At 48.3% G+C, this 15897-nt stretch overlaps 1 protein-coding gene across 2 annotated transcripts in view; it reads right to left on the bottom strand.

Moving 5' to 3' along the window:
• Positions 1–15897, bottom strand: part of pdzd2 (PDZ domain containing 2) — a 185262-nt gene that overhangs the window by 13956 nt on the left and 155409 nt on the right. For both annotated transcript variants that reach the window (XM_065011331.1, XM_065011332.1), the window contains exons 15-18: positions 13023–13179; positions 12576–12740; positions 11569–12185; positions 10457–10604 (exon numbers count right to left, since the gene is read on the bottom strand). In XM_065011331.1, the coding sequence (XP_064867403.1) occupies positions 10457–10604; positions 11569–12185; positions 12576–12740; positions 13023–13179 (1087 nt within the window). The remainder of the gene's footprint in view (positions 1–10456; positions 10605–11568; positions 12186–12575; positions 12741–13022; positions 13180–15897) is intronic.

Here is a 15897-nt window from a genome sequence, read left to right as displayed (position 1 = left end):
ATGATCTAGGATCAGGTCCTCCCTGTCCATATAGTCATATTCATTATGATCTAGGATCAGGTCCTCCCTGTCCATATAGTCATATTCATTATGATCTAGGATCAGGTCCTCCCCGTCCATATAGTCATATTCATTATGATCTAGGATCAGGTCCTCCCTGTCCATATAGTCATATTCATTATGATCAGGTCCTCCCTGTCCATATAGTCATATTCATTATGATCTAGGATCAGGTCCTCCCTGTCCATATAGTCATATTCATTATGATCTAGGATCAGGTCCTCCCCGTCCATATAGTCATATTCATTATGATCTAGGATCAGGTCCTCCCTGTCCATATAGTCATATTCATTATGATCTAGGATCAGGTCCTCCCCGTCCATATAGTCATATTCATTATGATCTAGGATCAGGTCCTCCCTGTCCATATAGTCATATTCATTATGATCAGGTCCTCCCTGTCCATATAGTCATATTCATTATGATCTAGGATCAGGTCCTCCCCGTCCATATAGTCATATTCATTATGATCTAGGATCAGGTCCTCCCCGTCCATATAGTCATATTCATTATGATCTAGGATCAGGTCCTCCCTGTCCATATAGTCATATTCATTATGATCTAGGATCAGGTCCTCACTGTCCATATAGTCATATTCATTATGATCTAGAAGGCTAAGCTGATCCCAAGAAAAAGCTATGGTCATGTCGATGTAGACACCAATGTAGAAATTGAATGCATTATGTATGCATGGGACAATGACATACAGACAGAGACACACAGACAGAGACACACAGACAGAGACACAAAAACAGAGACTAACAGACAGGGACACAGACAGGGATGTATAGACAGACACATACAGACAGAGACACACAGACAGAGACATACAGACAGAGACACACAGACAGAGACACAGACAGGGACATACAGACAGAGACACAGACAGGGACACACAGACAGAGACACAGACAGACACACAGACAGAGACACAGACAGGGACATACAGACAGAGACACACAGACAGAGACACACAGACAGAGACACAGACAGGGACGTATAGACAGAGACACACAGACAGAGACACACAGACAGGGCCATACAGACAGAGACACACAGACAGAGACACACAGACAGAGACACAGACAGGGACGTATAGACAGAGACACACAGACAGAGACACACAGACAGAGACACACAGACAGGGCCATGCAGACAGAGACATACAGACAGAGACATACAGACAGAGACACACAGACAGAGACACACAGACAGAGACACACAGACAGAGACACACAGAGACACACAGACAGAGACACACAGACAGAGACACACAGACAGAGACACACACAGAGACACACAGACAGAGACACACAGACAGAGAGACACAGACAGAGACACACAGACAGAGACACACAGACAGAGACATACAGACAGAGACACACAGACAGAGACACACAGAGACACACAGACACACACAGACAGAGACACACAGACAGAGAGACACAGACAGAGACACACAGACAGAGACACACAGACAGAGACACACAGACAGAGACACACAGACAGGGCCATACAGACAGACACACAGACAGAGACACACAGACAGAGACACACAGAGACACACAGACAGAGACACACAGACAGAGACACACAGACAGAGACATACAGACAGAGACACACAGACAGAGACACACAGACAGAGACATACAGACAGGGCCATACAGACAGAGACACACAGACAGAGACACACAGACAGAGACACACAGACAGAGACACACAGACAGAGACACACAGACAGAGACACACAGACAGAGACACACACAGAGACACACAGACAGAGACATACAGACAGGGCCATACAGACAGAGACACACAGACAGAGACACACAGACAGAGACACACAGAGACACACAGACAGAGACACACAGACAGAGACACACAGACAGAGACACACACAGAGACACACAGACAGAGACACACAGACAGAGAGACACAGACAGAGACACACAGACAGAGACACACAGACAGAGACACACAGACAGAGACACACAGACAGGGCCATACAGACAGACACACAGACAGACACACAGACAGAGACACACAGACAGAGACACACAGACAGAGACACACAGACAGAGACACACAGACAGAGACACACAGACAGAGACACACAGACAGGGCCATACAGACAGACACACAGACAGAGACACAGACAGAGACACACAGACAGAGACACACAGACAGGGCCATACAGACAGACACACAGACAGAGACACAGACAGAGAGACACAGACAGAGACACACAGACAGAGACACACAGACAGAGACACACAGACAGAGACATACAGACAGACACACAGACAGAGACACAGACAGAGACAGACAGACATACAGACAGAGACACACAGACAGAGACACACAGACAGAGACACAGACAGAGACACACAGACAGACACACAGACAGGGCCATACAGACAGAGACACACAGACAGAGACACACAGACAGAGACATACAGACAGAGACACACAGACAGAGACACACAGACAGACACACAGACAGAGACACACAGACAGAGACATACAGACAGAGACACACAGACAGGGCCATACAGACAGACACACAGACAGACACACAGACAGGGCCATACAGACAGAGACACACAGACAGAGACACACAGACAGAGACATACAGACAGAGACACACAGACAGAGACATACAGACAGAGACACACAGACAGAGACATACAGACACAGACACACAGACAGACACACAGACAGAGACACACAGACAGAGACATACAGACAGAGACACACAGACAGAGACATACAGACAGACACACAGACAGAGACACACAGACAGAGACACACAGACAGAGACACACAGACAGAGACACACAGACAGAAACAAACAGACAGGGCCATACAGACAGAGAAACACAGACAGAGACATACAGACAGAGACATACAGACAGAGACACAGACAGAGACACACAGACAGAGACACACAGACAGAGACACACAGACAGGGACGTATAGACAGAGACACACAGAGATACACAGAGACACACAGACAGAGACACACAGACAGAGACATACAGACACAGACACACAGACACACAGACAGAGACACACATACAGAGACATACAGACAGAGACACACAGACAGAGACACACAGACAGAGACATACAGACAGAGACATACAGACAGAGACATACAGACAGAGAGACACAGACAGAGACACACAGACAGAGACACACAGACAGACACACAGACAGAGACATACAGACAGAGACACACAGACAGAGACACACAGACAGAGACATACAGACAGAGACATACAGACAGGGACATACAGACAGAGACACACAGACAGAGACATACAGACAGAGACACACACAGAGACACACAGACACACAGACAGAGACACACAGACAGAGACACACAGACAGACACACAGACAGAGACACACACACAGAGACACACAGACAGACACACAGACACACAGACAGAGACATACAGACAGAGACATACAGACAGAGACACACAGACAGAGACACACAGACAGAGACACAGACAGGGCCATACAGACAGACATACAGACAGAGACACAGACAGAGACACACAGATTGGTTCGGTAGGTTGGTGTTCCTGCTGTATCTGCTCACAGACAGAGACACACAGATTGGTTCGGTAGGTTGGTGTTCCTGCTGTATCTGCTCACAGACAGAGACACACAGATTGGTTCGGTAGGTTGGTGTTCCTGCTGTATCTGCTCACAGACAGAGACACACAGATTGGTTCGGTAGGTTGGTGTTCCTGCTGTATCTGCTCACAGACAGAGACACACAGATTGGTTCGGTAGGTTGGTGTTCCTGCTGTATCTGCTCACAGACAGAGACACACAGATTGGTTCGGTAGGTTGGTGTTCCTGCTGTATCTGCTCACAGACAGAGACACACAGATTGTTTCGGTAGGTTGGTGTTCCTGCTGTATCTGCTCACAGACAGAGACACACAGATTGGTTCGGTAGGTTGGTGTTCCTGCTGTATCTGCTCACAGACAGAGACACACAGATTGGTTCGGTAGGTTGGTGTTCCTGCTGTATCTGCTCACAGACAGAGGCACACAGATTGGTTCGGTAGGGTGGTGTTCCTGCTGTATCTGCTCACAGACAGAGACACACAGATTGGTTCGGTAGGGTGGTGTTCCTGCTGTATCTGCTCACAGACAGAGACACACAGACAGGGCCATACAGACAGAGACACACAGATTGGTTCGGTAGGGTGGTGTTCCTGCTGTATCTGCTCACAGACAGAGACACACAGATTGGTTTCGGTAGGTTGGTGTTCCTGCTGTATCTGCTCACAGACAGAGACACACAGATTGGTTCGGTAGGTTGGTGTTCCTGCTGTATCTGCTCACAGACAGAGACACACAGATTGGTTCGGTAGGTTGGTGTTCCTGCTGTATCTGCTCACAGACAGAGACACACAGATTGGTTCGGTAGGGTGGTGTTCCTGCTGTATCTGCTCACAGACAGAGACACACAGATTGGTTCGGTAGGTTGGTGTTCCTGCTGTATCTGCTCACAGACAGAGACACACAGATTGGTTCGGTAGGGTGGTGTTCCTGCTGTATCTGCTCACAGACAGAGACACACAGATTGGTTCGGTAGGGTGGTGTTCCTGCTGTATCTGCTCACAGACAGAGACACACAGACAGACACACAGACAGAGACACAGACAGAGACACACAGATTGGTTCGGTAGGTTGGTGTTCCTGCTGTATCTGCTCACAGACAGAGACACACAGATTGGTTCGGTAGGGTGGTGTTCCTGCTGTATCTGCTCACAGACAGAGACACACAGATTGGTTCGGTAGGGTGGTGTTCCTGCTGTATCTGCTCACAGACAGAGACACACAGATTGGTTCGGTAGGTTGGTGTTCCTGCTGTATCTGCTCACAGACAGAGACACACAGATTGGTTCGGTAGGTTGGTGTTCCTGCTGTATCTGCTCACAGACAGAGACACACAGATTGGTTCGGTAGGTTGGTGTTCCTGCTGTATCTGCTCACAGACAGAGACACACAGATTGGTTCGGTAGGTTGGTGTTCCTACTGTATCTGCTCACAGACAGAGACACACAGATTGGTTCGGTAGGTTGGTGTTCCTGCTGTATCTGCTCACAGACAGAGACACACAGATTGGTTCGGTAGGTTGGTGTTCCTGCTGTATCTGCTCACAGACAGAGACACACAGATTGGTTCGGTAGGTTGGTGTTCCTGCTGTATCTGCTCACAGACAGAGACACACAGATTGGTTCGGTAGGTTGGTGTTCCTGCTGTATCTGCTCACAGACAGAGACACACAGATTGGTTCGGTAGGTTGGTGTTCCTGCTGTATCTGCTCACAGACAGAGGCACACAGATTGGTTCGGTAGGGTGGTGTTCCTGCTGTATCTGCTCACAGACAGAGACACACAGATTGGTTCGGTAGGGTGGTGTTCCTGCTGTATCTGCTCACAGACAGAGACACACAGACAGGGCCATACAGACAGAGACACACAGATTGGTTCGGTAGGGTGGTGTTCCTGCTGTATCTGCTCACAGACAGAGACACACAGATTGGTTTCGGTAGGTTGGTGTTCCTGCTGTATCTGCTCACAGACAGAGACACACAGATTGGTTCGGTAGGTTGGTGTTCCTGCTGTATCTGCTCACAGACAGAGACACACAGATTGGTTCGGTAGGTTGGTGTTCCTGCTGTATCTGCTCACAGACAGAGACACACAGATTGGTTCGGTAGGTTAGTGTTCCTGCTGTATCTGCTCACAGACAGAGACACACAGATTGGTTCGGTAGGGTGGTGTTCCTGCTGTATCTGCTCACAGACAGAGACACACAGATTGGTTCGGTAGGTTGGTGTTCCTGCTGTATCTGCTCACAGACAGAGACACACAGATTGGTTCGGTAGGGTGGTGTTCCTGCTGTATCTGCTCACAGACAGAGACACACAGATTGGTTCGGTAGGTTGGTGTTCCTGCTGTATCTGCTCACAGACAGAGGCACACAGATTGGTTCGGTAGGGTGGTGTTCCTGCTGTATCTGCTCACAGACAGAGACACACAGATTGGTTCGGTAGGGTGGTGTTCCTGCTGTATCTGCTCACAGACAGAGACACACAGACAGGGCCATACAGACAGAGACACACAGATTGGTTCGGTAGGGTGGTGTTCCTGCTGTATCTGCTCACAGACAGAGACACACAGATTGGTTTCGGTAGGTTGGTGTTCCTGCTGTATCTGCTCACAGACAGAGACACACAGATTGGTTCGGTAGGTTGGTGTTCCTGCTGTATCTGCTCACAGACAGAGACACACAGATTGGTTCGGTAGGTTGGTGTTCCTGCTGTATCTGCTCACAGACAGAGACACACAGATTGGTTCGGTAGGTTGGTGTTCCTGCTGTATCTGCTCACAGACAGAGACACACAGATTGGTTCGGTAGGGTGGTGTTCCTGCTGTATCTGCTCACAGACAGAGACACACAGATTGGTTCGGTAGGTTGGTGTTCCTGCTGTATCTGCTCACAGACAGAGACACACAGATTGGTTCGGTAGGGTGGTGTTCCTGCTGTATCTGCTCACAGACAGAGACACACAGATTGGTTCGGTAGGGTGGTGTTCCTGCTGTATCTGCTCACAGACAGAGACATACAGACAGACACACAGACAGAGACACAGACAGAGACACACAGATTGGTTCGGTAGGTTGGTGTTCCTGCTGTATCTGCTCACAGACAGAGACACACAGATTGGTTCGGTAGGGTGGTGTTCCTGCTGTATCTGCTCACAGACAGAGACACACAGATTGGTTCGGTAGGGTGGTGTTCCTGCTGTATCTGCTCACAGACAGAGACACACAGATTGGTTCGGTAGGTTGGTGTTCCTGCTGTATCTGCTCACAGACAGAGACACACAGATTGGTTCGGTAGGTTGGTGTTCCTGCTGTATCTGCTCACAGACAGAGACACACAGATTGGTTCGGTAGGTTGGTGTTCCTGCTGTATCTGCTCACAGACAGAGACACACAGATTGGTTCGGTAGGTTGGTGTTCCTGCTGTATCTGCTCACAGACAGAGACACACAGATTGGTTCGGTAGGGTGGTGTTCCTGCTGTATCTGCTCACAGACAGAGACACACAGACAGACACACAGACAGAGACACAGACAGAGACACACAGATTGGTTCGGTAGGTTGGTGTTCCTGCTGTATCTGCTCACAGACAGAGACACACAGATTGGTTCGGTAGGTTGGTGTTCCTGCTGTATCTGCTCACAGACAGAGACACACAGATTGGTTCGGTAGGTTGGTGTTCCTGCTGTATCTGCTCACAGACAGAGGCACACAGATTGGTTCGGTAGGGTGGTGTTCCTGCTGTATCTGCTCACAGACAGAGACACACAGATTGGTTCGGTAGGGTGGTGTTCCTGCTGTATCTGCTCACAGACAGAGACACACAGACAGGGCCATACAGACAGAGACACACAGATTGGTTCGGTAGGGTGGTGTTCCTGCTGTATCTGCTCACAGACAGAGACACACAGATTGGTTTCGGTAGGTTGGTGTTCCTGCTGTATCTGCTCACAGACAGAGACACACAGATTGGTTTCGGTAGGTTGGTGTTCCTGCTGTATCTGCTCACAGACAGAGACACACAGATTGGTTCGGTAGGTTGGTGTTCCTGCTGTATCTGCTCACAGACAGAGACACACAGATTGGTTCGGTAGGTTGGTGTTCCTGCTGTATCTGCTCACAGACAGAGACACACAGATTGGTTCGGTAGGTTAGTGTTCCTGCTGTATCTGCTCACAGACAGAGACACACAGATTGGTTCGGTAGGGTGGTGTTCCTGCTGTATCTGCTCACAGACAGAGACACACAGATTGGTTCGGTAGGTTGGTGTTCCTGCTGTATCTGCTCACAGACAGAGACACACAGATTGGTTCGGTAGGGTGGTGTTCCTGCTGTATCTGCTCACAGACAGAGACACACAGATTGGTTCGGTAGGTTGGTGTTCCTGCTGTATCTGCTCACAGACAGAGACACACAGATTGGTTCGGTAGGGTGGTGTTCCTGCTGTATCTGCTCACAGACAGAGACACACAGACAGACACACAGACAGAGACACAGACAGAGACACACAGATTGGTTCGGTAGGTTGGTGTTCCTGCTGTATCTGCTCACAGACAGAGACACACAGATTGGTTCGGTAGGTTGGTGTTCCTGCTGTATCTGCTCACAGACAGAGACACACAGATTGGTTCGGTAGGTTGGTGTTCCTGCTGTATCTGCTCACAGACAGAGACACACAGATTGGTTCGGTAGGGTGGTGTTCCTGCTGTATCTGCTCACAGACAGAGACACACAGACAGGGCCATACAGACAGAGACACACAGATTGGTTCGGTAGGGTGGTGTTCCTGCTGTATCTGCTCACAGACAGAGACACACAGATTGGTTCGGTAGGTTGGTGTTCCTGCTGTATCTGCTCACAGACAGAGACACACAGATTGGTTCGGTAGGTTGGTGTTCCTGCTGTATCTGCTCACAGACAGAGACACACAGATTGGTTCGGTAGGTTGGTGTTCCTGCTGTATCTGCTCACAGACAGAGACACACAGATTGGTTCGGTAGGTTGGTGTTCCTGCTGTATCTGCTCACAGACAGAGACACACAGATTGGTTCGGTAGGTTGGTGTTCCTGCTGTATCTGTTCATGTTGTCACATAAAGTCACATTTCTGAATCTAATTCAGCGGATCTGAAACTTTTTCAGTCTCGAGACCCAAATTAGAAACTGTCCATCTTCCCGTGATCCAAATTAAGAGGAAATAATGTGTGATTATTATAGATGTATACTCATCATAACTCCCCGCCCACCTCTCACATGCCCAGGGACCAATATGGGTCCCGACCCATAGTTTAAGAAAACCCTGATTCATAGGAATACATATTTATTTGTTTCTGCTTAGTGACCAAACATAAGCAAAACCCACAGGAATCCCACCACGTCCCCAAAACAACAACAACAAAAAAAGCCATGCAAAAACGACACAAATCTAAACGTTGGCTAGCTAAAAGAAAGCTAACAGCTAATGCTAGCTAACAAAGCGGTTAGCGGCGGAGGACTCCCCCAAACCTTCACTACTGGGCAGCTTCTAGTCACTACTGAGGTAAATGAACGGATAGTCACCATGGATACAAAGCCAGCAGCGTGACGTTCCCTTTGGGGTGCAGGGTTAGGGTACTGCCAGCAGGGGGCAGACTGCTGAGCCAGCTGAGATCCTACATCTTAGGGAAGGTAGCGTTAGGGAGGAGAGGTGGGGGGGGGGAGACAGACCTGTGCTCTTAATAACTGCTGTAGGGGAGTAGTTCACAAGGGGTCCTGATCAAACACTTTAAAACCAGAGTTCATTTTTGTCAAGTTTGTCGAGTAAATTTTCGACTGAGTGAGCTGTTGTCATTCAAGTGAACTATCCCTTTAAAAAATGCTTCCTTCCTTCAGGGATCCCTGATCTTGATGTTGATCTGATGTTTGTTGGATATGTGATATAATATCAGTGATACCTGATAATAAACACCCACCCAGGTTAAGGACACAACCCAGGATAGGAACACCACCCATGCTAGGGACACCACCCAGGTTGGGGACACCACCCAGGATAGGAACACCACCCAGGTTAGGAACACCACCCATGCTAGGGACACCACCCAGGTTGGGGACACTACCCAGGTTAGGGACACCACCCAGGCTAGGAACACCACCAATGCTAGGGACACCACCCAGGTTGGGAACACCACCCATGCTAGGGACACCACCCAGGTTGGGGACACTACCCAGGTTAGGGACACCACCCAGGCTAGGAACACCACCCATGCTAGGGACACCACCCAGGATAGGAACACCACCCAGACTAGGAACACCACCCAGGATAGGAACACCACCCAGGATAGGGACACCACCCAGGATAGGGACACCACCCAGGTTAGGGACACCACCCAGGTTAGGGACACCACCCAGGTTAGGGACACCACCCAGGTTAGGGCGAGTCTCTCATTCCAGATGCTGGACAGTTGATTCCGATATTCAGTTAGTATTGAGGAGGAAATAGTTCAACATGCCAGGTTCATCTGTTATAACGCTGTCATAGGGAAGCTACGACAGATTATAACAACCGCCAGCGTACTTCCTGTACCCTCTGTGCTACTTCCTGTAGCTCCACATCTGTTATGTCTCACGACGTAATGTCACTTATACAAATCTGAATAGGTGGTTGTCACAGGGCAGAGATATGATGTCACTGCACGACAGCGTTTTTATAACGGGCATGACGTCAAATGACGGGTTATTTGATTCCCCAGGGTGCTTAGATGAAGGTCGACAGGGTCTCACCTGACACAGGCCTCTTGACCTCTAGCCTGAGCGTCACAGGAAGGTTGTGCATGAGCTCACAGACGTCGCGGCAGGAAGAGGAGGAGCCCACGGGAGTTTCCCCGATCGATATGATCTCGTCTCCCACACATATCCTGCCCCGGGATTCCTGCAACCAGGGTCACGTGTCATAAGGTTCACAGGTCCAAAGAAGGGGACAGTGTATGAGGTCATAAAAAGGGGACAGTGTATGAGGTCATAAAAAGGGGACAGTGTATGAGGTCATAAGAAGGGGACAGTGTATGAGGTCATAAAAAGGGGACAGTGTATGAGGTCATAAAAAGGGGACAGTGTATGAGGTCATAAAAAGGGGACAGTGTATGAGGTCATAAAAAGGGGACAGTGTATGAGGTCATAAAAAGGGGACAGTGTATGAGGTCATAAAAAGGGGACAGTGTATGAGGTCATAAAAAGGGGACAGTGTATGAGGTTATAAAAAGGGGACAGTGTATGAGGTCATAAAAAGGGGACAGTGTATGAGGTCATAAAAAGGGGCCAGTGTATGAGGTCATAAAAAGGGGACAGTGTATGAGGTTATAAAAAGGGGACAGTGTATGAGGTCATAAAAAGGGGACAGTGTATGAGGTCATAAAAAGGGGACAGTGTATGAGGTCATAAAAAGGGGCCAGTGTATGAGGTCATAAAAAGGGGACAGTGTATGAGGTCATACAAAGGGGACAGTGTATGAGGTCATAAAAAGGGGCCAGTGTATGAGGTCATAAAAAGGGGACAGTGTATGAGGTCATAAAAAGGGGCCAGTGTATGAGGTCATAAAAAGGGGACAGTGTATGAGGTCATAAAAAGGGGACAGTGTACAGATCGGATAAATCAGTATGTTATGTAATGGTAGGTGAAGACATTGGGACAAGGAACAGACAGCCAGAGTAATAGTTTTATATTGCAGTGTACTGCAGTTAGATACATATAGTCTTCATTGACTTCTGATTGACTCATTATACCAGTGGTGATTAACCTGGTGGATTTTTGACGTCTGTATTGACATTAGCCTGGAATCCAAACTGATACGGTGAGATATCAGTTTGGATTCCAGGCTGGGAAGACGTTAGACGTACCCTCTCGGCCGCTCCTCCAGGCCTCAGTCCGGTGATCACCACCTTCAGAGGAGAAGACTTGATCTCCAGGTCCAGACCGAAGGACTCCTCCTCACTCCTCCTCAGGACCACCTTGTCGATGGTGCAGACCCCCGCCAGCTCGCTGCAGGCCTCGCACTTCTTACAGAGGGGGTTGAGGTTAGAACCAGGCCGTCCTAAGGAGCAGCTGGAACCTACCCCAGGCTGAGGGAACAGAAACTGGGAGGATAGGGAGGTCGGAGACTCCTCTCCTTTGGTTCTCTGGTTCTGCTGGTTAGTTGGCTGGATTGGCGGGGCCTCGATGCTCATCATGCTCTTGACGCGGGTCACAGCCTTGTGTTCCAGCTTAGGGGAGCGCTTGGGCTCCAGGGGGCCCTGAAGTTCCTTCCTCACACCCAGGTTACTAGGGCCTGTCGTGGGGCTAGACCCTCCCACCCCGACCCCTTCCTCTGACCCCAGAGAGATTCCGTAGAGCGGGGAGAGCGGGGAGAGCGGTCCCTCGTCCACCTCAACTGATGATGTAGCGATCACAGTACCAGAGTCAGAAAGCACCACGGGGGTAGTGCCATGACCAGCCATCCGGTGGACCGGCAGGGTCACTAGAGAGAGAGAGAGAGAGAGACAGAGAGAGAGATAGAGACAGAGAGAGAGATAGAGACAGAGAGAGAGAGAGAGAACGAGGGAGAGAGAGAGAGAAAGAGAGAGAGAACGAGGGAGAGAGAGAGAGAAAGAGAGAGAGAACGAGGGAGAGAGAGAGAGAAAGAGAGAGAGAACGAGGGAGAGAGAGAGAGAAAGAGAGAGAGAGAACGAGGGCGAGAGAAAGAGAGAGGAATAAAAAATAAATAAAGGAGAGGGTTTAATGCACATCCAACTGATGCACAGGAACTGAACAAAAATACCCAAAAATGGATCTCTTCATAAAATTAGTGAGACAAATACAACATTTCGAGTCAACCACACCAACACGTTTCGACCAACACAAACCTCACCTGCATCGTCATCATCATCATCGCTGATCTCCTCCTCATAGCAGATGACCCGTCTCTGTCGGAGCAGCGGGCTGCGGACTGCGCCACTACCGGGACTACCCACACCGGGCTGGTTGGCCTCCGCCGGCCGGTTAACCACAGGGTCACCGCGGGCCCCAACCTCCACTACCACACAGGAGCACCAGAGGAGATACACGGAGAGGGACGAGTCAGAACGCCATTCAACTGAATGCTCATTCTAGCCATGACACTGGAAAATCCCTAGTAACCCTGGACTGTACCATGTGGCTGTGTGGGGGGGTAGTAGACTGTACCATGTGTCTGTGTAGGGGGGGTAGTAGACTGTACCATGTGTCTGTGTAGGGGGGTAGTAGACTGTACCATGTGTCTGTGTAGGGGGGTAGTAGACTGTACCATGTGTCTGTGTAGGCGGGTAGTAGACTGTACCATGTGGCTGTGTAGGGAGGGTGGTGTTGCAGCTCCTGTGGTTGAGCATGTCGTCATCACTGGAGCACATCGCCATGGTTTCTGACAGCGACGAATGACTGGTCACTTCCTGGGAGAAGTACTGAGATAGCTCCGCCTCCGAACTCAGTGACCCTTGCTGCAGGGAGGGAGAGAGATGATTGATTGATGTGTAGACTGCTGACGTGTGGACAATGACTACATTTACATATAGTGATGCTAGCCTGTTGGGGAACCTTGAGAATGTAGTAATTACAATTACCAAGTAAAACTGGATGGACTGATGGGTTGATTGATTGACTGATATATATAGCTCCACATTGATCTGGTACTCCCTGTATATAGCTCCACATTGATCTGGTACTCCCTGTATATAGCTCCACATTGATCTGGTACTTCCTGTATATAGCTCCACATTGATCTGGTACTCCCTGTATATAGCTCCACATTGATCTGGTACTTCCTGTATATAGCTCCACATTGATCTGGTACTTCCTGTATATAGCTCCACGTTGATCTGGTACTTCCTGTATATAGCTCCACATTGATCTGGTACTTCCTGTATATAGCTCCACATTGATCTGGTACTTCCTGTATATAGCTCCACATTGATCTGGTACTTCCTGTATATAGCTCCACATTGATCTGGTACTCCCTGTATATAGCTCCACATTGATCTGGTACTGGTACTCCCTGTATATAGCTCCACATTGATCTGGAACTTCCTGTATATAGCTCCACATTGATCTGGTACTGGTACTCCCTGTATATAGCTCCACATTGATCTGGTACTTCCTGTATATAGCTCCACATTGATCTGGTACTTCCTGTATATAGCTCCACATTGATCTGGTACTGGTACTCCCTGTATATAGCTCCACATTGATCTGGTACTTCCTGTATATAGCTCCACATTGATCTGGTACTTCCTGTATATAGCTCCACATTGATCTGGTACTGGTACTCCCTGTATATAGCTCCACATTGATCTGGTACTCCCTGTATATAGCTCCACATTGATCTGGTACTGGTACTCCCTGTATATAGCTCCACATTGATCTGGTACTTCCTGTATATAGCTCCACATTGATCTGGTACTGGTACTTCCTGTATATAGCTCCACATTGATCTGGTACTTCCTGTATATATCTCCACATTGATCTGGTACTCCCTGAATATAGCTCCACATTGATCTGGTACTTCCTGTATATAGCTCCACATTGATCTGGTACTTCCTGTATATAGCTCCACATTGATCTGGTACTGGTACTCCCTGTATATAGCTCCACATTGATCTGGTACTTCCTGTATATAGCTCCACATTGATCTGGTACTTCCTGTATATAGCTCCACATTGATCTGGTACTTCCTGTATATAGCTCCACATTGATCTGGTACTCCCTGTATATAGCTCCACATTGATCTGGTACTGGTACTCCCTGTATATAGCTCCACATTGATCTGGAACTTCCTGTATATAGCTCCACATTGATCTGGTACTGGTACTCCCTGTATATAGCTCCACATTGATCTGGTACTTCCTGTATATAGCTCCACATTGATCTGGTACTTCCTGTATATAGCTCCACATTGATCTGGTACTGGTACTCCCTGTATATAGCTCCACATTGATCTGGTACTTCCTGTATATAGCTCCACACTGATCTGGTACTCCCTGTATATAGCTCCACATTGATCTGGTACTGGTACTCCCTGTATATAGCTCCACATTGATCTGGTACTTCCTGTATATAGCTCCACATTGATCTGGTACTTCCTGTATATAGCTCCACATTGATCTGGTACTGGTACTCCCTGTATATAGCTCCACATTGATCTGGTACTGGTACTTCCTGTATATAGCTCCACATTGATCTGGTACTCCCTGTATATAGCTCCACATTGATCTGGTACTCCCTGTATATAGCTCCACATTGATCTGGTACTGGTACTCCCTGTATATAGCTCCACATTGATCTGGTACTTCCTGTATATAGCTGTATATAGCTCCACATTGATCACATCCTGATCTGGTACTCCTGTATATAGCTCCACATTGATCTGGTACTCCCTGTATATAGCTCCACATTGATCTGGTACTCCCTGTATATAGCTCCACATTGATCTGGTACTTCCTGTATATAGCTCCACATTGATCTGGTACTCCCTGTATATAGCTGCACATTGATCTGGTACTGGTACTCCCTGTATATAGCTCCACATTGATCTGGTACTCCCTGTATATAGCTCCACATTGATCTGGTACTCCCTGTATATAGCTCCACATTGATCTGGTACTGGTACTTCCTGTATATAGCTCCACATTGATCTGGTACTGGTACTTCCTGTATATAGCTCCACATTGATCTGGTACTGGTACTTCCTGTATATAGCTCCACATTGATCTGGTACTTCCTGTATATAGCTCCACATTGATCTGGTACTCCCTGTATATAGCTCCACATTGATCTGGTACTCCCTGTATATAGCTCCATATTGATCTGGTACTGGTACTCCCTGTATATAGCTCCACATTGATCTGGTACTCCCTGTATATAGCTCCACATTGATCTGGTAATCCCTGTATATAGCTCCACATTGATCTGGTACTTCCTGTATATAGCTCCACATTGATCTGGTACTCCCTGTATATAGCTCCACATTGATCTGGTACTGGTCCTTCCTGTATATAGCTCCACATTGATCTGGTACTCCCTGTATATAGCTCCATATTGATCTGGTACTGGTACTCCCTGTATATAGCTCCACATTGATCTGGTACTCCCTGTATATAGCTCCACATTGATCTGGTAATCCCTGTATATAGCTCCACATTGATCTGGTACTTCCTGTATAT

Source organism: Oncorhynchus nerka, linkage group LG27, assembly GCF_034236695.1.
Source record: "Oncorhynchus nerka isolate Pitt River linkage group LG27, Oner_Uvic_2.0, whole genome shotgun sequence".
NCBI lineage: Eukaryota > Metazoa > Chordata > Actinopteri > Salmoniformes > Salmonidae > Oncorhynchus > Oncorhynchus nerka.
Note: the sequence above shows the minus strand (reverse complement) of the source record. Positions and strands in the feature narration are given on the sequence as shown.